Source organism: Thermobia domestica, chromosome 10, assembly GCF_964235325.1.
Source record: "Thermobia domestica chromosome 10, izTheDome1.hap1.1, whole genome shotgun sequence".
In the NCBI taxonomy this organism is placed as follows: Eukaryota; Metazoa; Arthropoda; class Insecta; order Zygentoma; family Lepismatidae; genus Thermobia; species Thermobia domestica.
The window spans coordinates 145,974,186-145,985,840 of record NC_137463.1 but is presented as its reverse complement, the minus strand read 5'-3'; the positions used below and the strand labels follow the sequence as shown (position 1 = coordinate 145,985,840).

The 11,655-nt window shown below is 37.8% G+C and overlaps 1 protein-coding gene across 1 annotated transcript; it reads right to left on the bottom strand.

Annotated features, from left to right (window-relative positions):
* Positions 1 to 428: 428 nt before the first annotated feature.
* LOC145661628 (uncharacterized) lies at positions 429 to 5,642 on the bottom strand. Its single transcript, XM_081726947.1, has one exon. It carries the CDS (start codon positions 5,640 to 5,642, stop codon positions 429 to 431), a length of 5,214 nt encoding a protein of 1,737 aa, XP_081583073.1.
* Between the last annotated feature and the right edge of the window lie 6,013 nt (positions 5,643 to 11,655).

Sequence of the window (11,655 nt, the reverse complement as noted above, 5' to 3'; positions counted from 1 at the left end):
ACACACAATATTATATGAATTCAAAAAAATACAAACAAAGTTGCTAGATGAACATTGTTATATGTAGATTAATGCGATATTAACACAATACACGTAGCTACCGTTGCTTTCTTGGTGTCACGTTTTTACACACACACACTCACCCCAGCTGGGGAGAAAAAGTATTAGTTTTTATGTTACTGCCTCTTCATTTACTTACTGGCGTTAGTTTTTATTGAGAAGAACGCTCAGTTCTGAACATACCGCCCGCCTTGAAGGAATTCCTTCAACAAATCTATGAATGATTAATTTGGTTCATGAATTTAATATACACAACAATAGATAACACAAGTTATGAATAAATGATATAAACATAAACAGAATAATGCAGACACAACACAACACACTATGAATCACACAATGTACACACTATGAATAACACCAACACATTAACTCTCCTTAGGAAGCGGGCACAATTGACGAATAGATCTTGTTGTTGTACCTCTGGTAGTTTTCACTGTCGCCACTCGTACTATTCCGTCCTTCCCAGGAAACAATTGCACAATACGTCCAGTTTTCAATTTTAGAGGTGGAATGTTATCTTCTTTGATGAGCACCAAATCACCTTCCAGAAGGTTGGGGAATTTTCTTCTCCACTTGGATCGTTCTAGAAGACTTGATAGATACTCCTTTGACCATCTGGACCAGAATTGCTGGTGAAGTTGTTGTATGTATTGCCATCTCGAAAGTCTGTTGACAGGAATATTTTTCAAGTTAGGTTCTGACATGGTAGTGAGTGCGTCGCCTATTAGGAAATGACCAGGTGTTAAAGGATGTAGGTCGTTTGGATCATTTGATAATGGTGTTAGGGGTCTAGAGTTTAAGCAAGCCTCAATCAGTGTCAAAATAGTGTTCATCTCTTCGTAGGTGAGTGAAGCATTTCCCACAACTCTCTCTAAATGATATTTGAGAGATTTAATTGATGATTCCCATAAGCCTCCGAAGTTTGGTGATCTTGCTGGAATAAAAACCCACGTGATGTTATCAGCTGCTAGAAAATTATGTAATTTTTCTTTATGGTGTTCTGATTCAAATAAAGTCTTCAATTCTTGTAGTTCCCTTTTTGCACCAACGAAGTTACTTGCATTGTCAGAATACAGTTTAGCGCATTTTCCTCGACGAGCCATGAATCGCTTTAATGCTCCAATAAACGCCTCTGTAGTTAGATCACTAACAAGTTCAATGTGAACCGCCTTAGTCGCAAAACACACGAAAAGTGCTATATATGCCTTATGGAGTTTGGCTACCCTTCGGATACTCGATTTAAGGTAAATGGGCCCACAGTAGTCAACGCCGCTGTGAAGAAATGGTCTTGTTGGTTGAACTCTGTCAGCTGGTAGATCTCCCATCATCTGTTTACCATCTTTAGGATTGTTTCTGAAACATGTGACACACTGATGCAAAACTTGACGAACCAAGTTTCGTCCACGTATTGGCCAATATGATTGTCGCAAGGATGATAACAATAATTGAGGCCCGGCATGCAATAGCTTCTTATGTTCTTCTTGAGCGATTAACTTTGTCAAGTTGCAGTTAGCTGGAAGTACAATAGGATGTTTCTGTCCTTCAGTAAGATCTGCTGCATTTAATCTTCCTCCGACTCTGATGATTTGCCTCTCATCCAAGTATGGGTTCAAATTTCTCAGTTGACTTTGGTTGTCGATTTCCTTTCCTGATCTCAATGCATTTAATTCCTTGTGAAATGCTTGTTGTTGTGATAGTTTAATAAGACATTCGAGTGCTTCATGTAATTCACTTACTGTAAGATGTCCATGCTGTCTGTCACAATTAGATCTTCTCATGTTGTGTGTGAATCGTAGGCAATAAGCAGTTACACGTTGCAATTTTCTTAATGATGAATATCTGTCTAAGATTTGACACGGTGTTGTAGAAACCATTACTGCTGTATTTTTTCGTCGCTCGGGAACATCGCTTAGGTCACAAACATCTTCCCTCGTCTGTGAGTCTAATTTCTCAGATAGCCATGAAGGCCCATGCCACCATAATTCATTATCAAGAATTTCTGACGGTGTTAATCCTCTCGATATATGATCTGCTGGATTCTCCTCTGTTCTGATGTGTCTCCATTCATAGTTAAAAGTCAATTTTTGAATTTCCGCTACACGATTTGCAACATACGTCTTCCATTGAGAACAAGGTCCTCTTATCCATGCTAATACAATGGTGGAATCTGACCATAAAACAACCTTATCGATCTTGCAGTGTAATGCTTGTATTACTTTCTGAGTTAGCTGTGCAAGTAACAAAGCTGCACAAAGTTCTAGGCGAGGAATAGTTGTCTTCTTCAAAGGTGCTACTCGAGATTTTGAACACAGTAAGTTCGCTGTGAATTTTCCATTTTTTGTACTAGATGTTACATATATACAAGCTCCATATCCATTCTGAGATCCGTCGCAAAATCCGTGAATTTCTACCTGCGATTGTGTTTCTTGAATAACCTTCCGCTGAACATGTAGTGATTCCAACTTTTGAAGTTGCTGCTCAAAAGTTTCCCACTCTGAATGCAATGGGGCTGGAATCTTTTCATCCCAATTCAATTTTAATTCCCACAAACGTTGCAGAAATATTTTTGCCTTAAGAATAACTGGTCCTATTAATCCTAAGGGATCAAATATGCTCGCTACTGTAGCAAGAATAGTCCTCTTCTTGATTTGTTGAGGGTTGTTTCTTGGTTTGACAGAGAAAGAAAATGTGTCTTTAATGGGATTCCACAACAATCCTAAACTTCTTGTGATGCAATCATCATTTGGTTGAATGGTGAAATTTGATTCTTGAAGTTCACTGGGTAATTTTGAAAGCAGTGAAGTGTCGTTGCTACACCATTTTCTCAAACAAAAATCACCTCTTTGCAGAAGAGTTGTGAGTTGACCTTGTAATTCATGTAGTTCCTTCTTCGTGTTTGTCCCTGTTTGAAGATCATCAATATAGAAATCCCTCATTACAACTTCTGCTGCCTTAGGGAAATTCTTCTTCTCTTCTATGGCTAGTTGCTGAAGACATCTAGTGACTAGAAAAGGAGCTGCTGCAGTACCATATGTTACAGTTTTGAGTCGATATATCTTTATTGCTTCTTGAGGGTTTTCTCTCCACAGTATTTTCTGGTAGTTTGCATCTGAATCATGTACCCTAATGTTGCGATACATCTTCTCTATATCAGCTGTCATGACGTATTGATGTTGCCTGAATCTTGCTGTTATGGAAAATAATTCTTCTTGGATTGTAGGCCCGACTCTCATCGTGTCATTTAATGAAAGTCCAGAAGTTGTTTTGCACGATGCATCAAATACAACCCTGAGTTTGGTAGTAGTACTGTTCTCCTTCATTACGCAATGATGGGGAAGATAGTAGTCTGGCATCATTGTATCGCTCTCTGCTCTAGTTATTTCTTCCATATGGCCCAAATCTTCGTACTCTTTCATGAACGCTATATATGCCCTTTTTTTCTCAGGATGCTTCATAAGCCTTTTTTCCATTGAATAAAGTCTTCTCGTTGCAATCTCCTTGGATTTACCAAGATTCCTCACATTTTCTTTAAAGGGAAGTCTGACGATGAATCTCCCAGTCTCGTCTCTCCGGTGTGTTTCTTTGAAGTGTCTTTCACATTCTGCTTGCTCTTGACTTAATGGATGTTTCATTGAACATTCTTCTATCGTCCAGAATTTTTGTAATTGCTCGTGTATTTTTTCTGTTGTGGAGAGGTGACACACATTTGTCGAAATGTGTGGTTGATTGTCTATTTTTCCAGCTACAATCCAGCCAAACAATGTTTTGTGCAAGGTTGGATACCCTGCCTTGAGTTTTATTTGCCCTTCACAAAGTAGATCAAAGAATACTTCCGCCCCCAATAACATGTCAATACGCTGTGGTATGTTGAAGCTAGGATCTGCTAATTCAATGTTGGAAGGTATTTCCCACGATGACGTGTCTACACGAACCATAGGTAAGTCTTGTGATATTTGCGGCAATATGATGAAGTCTAATGTGGCTGAATAATTGTTATATCTTGACTTAATTGTAGCCTGAACGCTATGGCATGACCTTGTATTAGCATTACCTATACCATTTATGTGTATAACGCTATTACTCTTTGTTAGTCCCAATAATTGAACCATTCTGTTTGTTAGAAAATTGGACTGAGAAGCACAATCGAGAAGTGTTCGACACATTTGAAAATTACCCTGTTTATCTTTAACATATACTAGAGCTGTGGATAGCATAACGCTTGGTGGTCTCCTAAGATTCTGCGGTACACTGTTTGTAGAACGAATATTCTTATCTTCACTTTCCTGACCGAGTGATGTGGTCGCAGCGAGCGTGTTTTGACCTTGACCTATGTCCCTTTCATCTTGTGGTTCATTCGCTCTAGTGGGCGATGGACAACGCGAGTAGTGCAGTAATGTGTTATGCTTTTTATTGCATATTTTACAATTACCTGATAAGCACTCATTTGCCTTATGCGCTCGTTTGAGACAATTTATACACAAAGAAAGACGTTTAACTTCTTTAATTCTATCTCCTATAGATTTTTTCAACAATGACTGGCATTGAAATAATTTGTGGGAGCCTTTACAGCTGGGACATGCATTGTTGTCGGAATACGTTACGTGTGCTGTCGTTGAGTAAGAACTCTTTTTGCCTGCCTTATTTGTTTGTTGATATTTGTTACTTGGAACTGAGGGTGCCTCTTTAGGTCTACGCTTATTATCAACTGCGTCTAAAACTTGGCAACGCTGCTGTAAAAATTGTGTCAGCTGTGACATGCTCGGTAATTCATTCGTTGATTGTGTTTTCTCCCACTCCTTATGTGTTGTATTGTCTAGTTTGGTCGCAATCAAATATATAAGTAATGCATCCCAGCTTTCTGTCGGTTGACCTAATGATTTTAAAGCCCTCAAATGTTTTACCGTGCTGTATAAAACAGATTTAAGCGAAACAGCCGACTCACGTTCCACCATTTGCATTTCAAATAAAGCTTTGACGTGTTTGTTAACAATATACTTTTTGTTTTCAAAACGTTCTTTGAGTAAAGTCCATGCTACGTCATAGTTTTCAGAAGAAATTTCCAAGGCTTGTATTACTTCAAGAGCCTCCCCACGTAGAGAAGAACGTAAATAATGAAACCTTTGGACTGGCTGCAATGTGCTATTGTTATGTATTAATGCCTGAAACGTGTCATAGAACGACAACCATTCATCGTAGCTTCCAGAAAAGGTCGGAAGGTTTATCACCGGCAACCTAACTGATGGATTAGAATTGCTTGCTTCATTGTTTTCATTTTTCTTTGCACTGGAGCTGTGTTGATTTATGAACACTTCCGTCTTAGCTGCTAAATCAAAATAAGTACTCTCGAATTGCTCTCTTTCTTGCGTTTCCTGATCAATTTCTGATGAACCCTGTAACATTTCTATTTCGGATTGTATTGCATCAAATTCATCATAGCACTGTTTTATTTTCTCGTAACGTAACACTAACTGCGTAATATTCTGATCTTCTGTAAAACTATCTACAAAAGGTTTAAAACGAGTGAGTTTGGCCTTAATTTGACCTCTCTTGAAAACTAATTCTTTCATTCTGTCCGTCATGCTTCACTCAAATTAAATACACTTTTAACACTTACGTTCTAAATGAGGCTTTGCTCTTACAGGCTTAATTTGTATAAGTGATACAAAGATAATATTATATTAAAATATGCACTCACTACCTACCTTGTTAACTGCACTGTAGAATCCTGATCCGGCGTGGAGGACCATTTGGTCGATGTAATCCTTGTGTAGGCGCTGGTTTCTTAATAATTCTTCGACGTTGCTTTGAGACTGTTCAATACATTTGTATTTCATAACACACAATATTAGGCTATATGAATTCAAAAAAATAAAAACAAAGTTGCTAGATGAACATTGTTATATGTAGATTAATGCGATATTAACACAATACACGTAGCTACCGTTGCTTTCTTGGTGTCACGTTTTTACACACACACACTCACCCCAGCTGGGGAGAAAAAGTATTAGTTTTTATGTTACTGCCTCTTCATTTACTTACTGGCGTTAGTTTTTATTGAGAAGAACGCTCAGTTCTGAACATAAACAGAAGCATTAATTTGATAGCTTGTTCAATCTAGTCCCTTTTAATGAATTGGAACACTATTATGTCCTTCTCTATATACTCCAGCCAAAGTCAACGGTTCGGAAAATGTCACCGTTCTAATTTTGAGATTTCCTAATATGGTTTTTGTCATGCAGTTTCATTTTCTTGTAAATGTTGCATATGGATTTCCTCATCCAGACGTTGTTGAATAAGATCTCAGATCCTAGATTTAGTCATGTCCTCCGACGGTTGTAAATGTCCCCGAGCAAACTCTAGAAGTGAGTTCTCAATGAGTTCTCAATGATAGGCATGGACTCTCGGCATTTTCACTAAAGTTGTCATAGTTACAGGATACTCCGAAGTTTTTCTATACAATTTCCTGCACTAATATATCTATTCATGCCTAGGAATTACTTGAGAGCAAACTTTGGACCGTTCAGAAATTTCTTCAGGTGATTTACGATTTGAACATCTTTCCTGTATAATGGCTAATCTAATGTCATAACGCATGAGCTTTGCTCACTTTTATTGAAGAAATACAGAGGGATTAAACTGCTTATATCAAAAGAAGAGGTTCGTATCTCACCATTACACAATCGTTCTGGCGAAGCTTTCACAAGATGAATAGCTATCCAAAGGTTGTTTGAGAATAGGAAATCGAGACGCGAAACGGGAGTGAAGACTTGATTAAATCTTCGGAGTAAGACAGCATTGACACACCAAGAATATGAGTGTATACCACTGGAGGGGAAGAGGATGTAAGAATGACGAAATGTGATACGATATTCGTTTCAAGACAATGCTGCCCTTTTATCAGATTACACTTTCATTCATCACTTATTAAATATTACTATGTCTGGTTGGTTGTAATGCATTCTAACTACTTGCATTCGTTTTGATAAGAATACAACATGTATCTCGATATCTTTTATTAGTAAACATCTGAATGTTTCAGTATTTTAGAATTACTATGTTTTACAATGTTCTACAATGTTCTCAATACATTCTTATCTATCTTTGCCATGATATTCCGCTATATGATGCGATCATCTAAGAAGAATTCTACAGACGATCTGGTGCTTCTATTTTGGTAAAGGTATTTACTTGGTGATGTAGAATGGCTCTGGTCAACGGACACGAATATGCTCGCATACATACCAGGCCAAATGAAGGACTGGTTCAGTGTTAGAGATAAGCACACATCGTAAGCCTAACTGCTGGCTATTAATCAGGTAGATTTTGTGGAGTAGCTTTGTGCTCTTGAGAGGAAACCTTTGAGTCGATGGAATGGACACGCAAGGTCTGTTCACGTCAGCAGAAATCCATCTTGTTGATCAATCTGTCTCAGGTATGAAAGGTGTCAAAAAGCTAATAATATTGTTGCACTAATTGGCTACAGAGGGAAAGCTTACTAGAACTTTACTTCCCGGTGATTAAACATTTAGAAGATCGAGAAATTCAAATCCTCCAATGAGATTAAAAGAGTGTACGATATGGCACTCTGTAGTGCAAGATGAACAGTGCGAGTCAGAAAGACTTTAAGTCTGTATAACCTGAAGATTATTGGGATAGATACGTAGCGTTATCAATTTAGAATCTTGATGAAGTGAGTCAAGGTTGCAAAAGACGCTCGAAATTTTTTATAGACGCAAGTTTAACCATCAAGCTAAGGGAAAGTTAATAGCAGTATCTATTACTTTCTTTGGGCACCAAGAGAAGCAAGTGCTCGAACAGTATTACTAAGGGAGAAGATTCAGGGCTTCCGCTCCAAGATCTGGAAAGTGAGCAAGTACATAAGTCGGCATATATGCTGCTCGTGTGAAAGAATTCCAAAAAATGTAAACAGAACAATAAACCACCTTCTTTTATAACTTGTTTTTATACCTTCATTCAAAGTTATATCAAGATGATCTTAATGTCCATTTTGTTAGGTCTTTAAGGCGGTGGCGGTAACACAAAATAATAATCATAACTGATTGGAGCAAGAATTATGCCGTTGTCAATGTCATGTTGATTTCCTACAGCTGCTGTTCCTTATCATCTATATCAGATTGTCTTCCATTCTGCCATTTCTAAATGAACTCTCTTGGCAGAATTCACAAAACCCTGAATACTTCATATCGGCTCTTTTACACTAAAATGTAGCTCGTTCACAAACCTATCTTTCAGTCACTTTTTATCTACAGGTAACTAAGCTCATCCGGCTGAAGCTGATGGTAGCTGTTTGGGTCCTGGAATTCGCATATCCTCTTTCACACACCAATCTCGTTCGATTGGGTACACGCTTAGACCATTTCACTCCTGAAGTTTTTGCTCGTAAACTTGTGTGTGTCTTGGTACAATGCCGTTTTCTCTTCGGGCACCAAAGCCGCTCGTGATAAAGATTTCCTAAATATGTAAACTAAACAATAAACCACCTTAACGTTTTATACCTTGTTTTTTTTACCTTCTTTTAGAGTTACATCATGATCGTCTACATGTCCATTTTGTTAGGACTATAAAGGGGGGACGTTATTTCAAAATAATAATCATAACTGATTGCATTAACAACTAAGCAATTTACAATGACATAATGGTTTTCAACAGCTTTGTTCGTCATCATCTATATAAGATTGTTCTACGATCTGGCATTTGTACATAAAGTTCTTTGGCAAAATGGATAAAACCTTCAATATTTCATATCTGCTCATTTATACTAACATGTGGCTCGTTCACATTACTATCATGTAGTCATCTGTTATGTACACGTTAATAACATTAGCCTGCAGGAGCTGATGGTAGCTGTGTGGGTCCTTAAAATTTGCGTATCACACACCAAACTCTTTCGATTGGGTTCATGTTTAGACCACTTCGCTCGTGGAGTTGGAGGTACTTCTGAATTGAATGCTGAACAGCTGCCGTCTTAGTAGGGGATAAAGTGGCCATATTGAAGCTTTCTAATATTCCTCCCTTGTTATAAGTGATATGGCTTATACCAGAGAGAACATGTTTCCTTCTCCATGCGGCCGAATAAGAAAAGTGTAATCTTGACCATTTTGTCCAGATTGAGTTTTGGTTGGTTTATGTTTCTTTAAACTTAACTCTTAAGTTTCTTTAAATTTAATAATTTTGTAGCATTTCATTTCAGTAGTGCTTGTATTTTGCTTAATAGAATCAGCAACTGGTTATGAAGACTTCTAGTAAGTTTCTTAAAAGATTTTGAACCAGACCGATCAACAACTACAGTCTTCCCGTTGTAATTTCTTCTATTACTGTTGTCCATATACAGCTATGCTTTACGAAATTTGTAGCACTTAATTACTAATCAAAGCATAGAATGAGCTTATATGAAAAGCTTATTTGATTGGCCAACAGTTTGGTTGCTTTGTGATGACCAGTGTTAATATATTGATGGCCAACAATGGTCTTATTATACCGTAAATATCTTCCACGTAACCGTGTAAGAGAAGATCTCAAAAGAACTTAAAATCGTTTCTTTTCTTGGCTTATCGATCAAATCACCGGTCTGAAACCCAAAGTAAAGCTGCTTTGCTGGTTAGAATATAATTGGTTACATAGCAAGTTTATAAACAATGAATCGGGAAAATATTATTAATGATAGACCGGAACCTAGTGAATCCTGCACAACCTTCTATGTAAGCCCTAGTGAGCAGCAAGGACTCCAATTAAATGCATATTTGATAGCCTCGTGAGTTAACACACAGGAGACTTTCTTTAACTAATATATCCGTAAGAACACAACTCTTTGTATTAATCAGTGTCTATCAGCTTAAAGATCAAGAAAAGGTAAGAGCGTTGTGGGTGTTATGTAGATTTCTTCAGCAGAAACCATTCCCAAATAGTATTGTAGTTGTATATAAACGGGAAGTATAGCAATTACTTGAATATCATTGATAAATTAATACTTATTTTTCTTACATTTGGTATCACAACATTTTTCAATTCCAAGGGCTCACCTAAAACTAACCGCTGTCCGTTCCCAAACCTATTCGTCTGTAATACCCTCTTCTTATATAAAGGAGAAGTAAATCCACGTTTTTTTAAATGGTACGCCATCCTATAATGTGAGTTAAAGATCTCTAAAAGCACTACTGCTTTGTTTTTGAGACCTAGGTACACAACACAAAATCCTTCGCCCTAGGGTTCATTGTTCAAACGAGTTTTTTGCAACCTTGACTCACTTAATCAAGATTCTGAATTGATAACGCTACGTATCTATCCCAAAAATCTTCAGGCTAGAGAACCTTAAAGTCTTTCTGACTTGCACGGTTCATCTTGCACTACAGAGTGCCATATCGTACACTCTTTTAATCTCATTGGGGGATTTGAATTTCTCGATCTTCTAAACGTTTAATCACCGGGGAGTAAAGTTCTGGTAAGCTTTCCCTCTGTAGCCAATTAGTGCAACCACTTTATCAGCTTTTTGACACCTTTCATACCTGAGACAGAATGATCAACAAGATGTATTTCTGCAGACGTGAACAGACCTTGCATGTCCAATCCATCGACTCAAAAATTTCCTCTCAAGAGCAGAAAACTAATCCACAAAATCTACCACATTAATAGCCAGCAATTAGGCTTACGAAGTGTACTGAACCAGTCTGTCCGTTGGCCTGGTATGTATGCGAGCATATTCATGTCCGTTGACCAGAGCCATTCTACATCACTAAGTAAATACCTTTACCAAAATAGAAGCACCAGATCGTCTGTAGAATTCTGCTTAGATGATCGCATCATATAGCGGAATATCATGGCAAAGTGCCTAGAGTATATTCCTTGCATAGTCCAGCTAAGAGCCGTTAACATTGGCAATAACAAAGTCGAAACACACAGATATGTGCTTTGATCTATACTTCAGACTGTTTTCGGGAACATTGTATTATCAAGTTAAGAAGCATTCAGATATTTTACTAAGAGGAGATGTCGAGATAAGTGTTGTTCTCTTCTTAAAACGAATGCAAGCAGTTAGCATGCAATACAACCCACCTGAGGCACGAATAGACACATTATATCAGGAAATGGTATAGAAGAACTTTGCTGTATCCTGTACATTATGATAACTTTGGTGAAAATGCTGAATGGTCATGCCTACTGAAGATCATTGAGAACTCACTTGTAGACTTAGGGCCGTATGCATAGTTATTCTGCGGGTTACTTAGGGGCTACGTACGGGACACGTGATAATTTGCGTTGCAGAGTTCTCCCGCAGGGTCAAACAAGCCCGCAACCTTCCCGTAAGTCAAAGGGATGGCTAGGGGTGCTTCAACGCACCCTTTGCTAGCCCGTAGCAGTTTCTGTTGTTGTATAAAATGCATATGCTCCGTGCTGACAAAATAATTGAGTGTGTTAATGAGTTTACCGAATTCGTTGAGCTGATTAAGCGATAATAAATGACATATTGATGGCATCCAATTTAAAAATATATACCAATTCCTGAAAGAAGATTGCAGGATATTGTGCAAATATTGAATACAAGGTCAAAGAATTGACTAACAACTTCTACCTGAA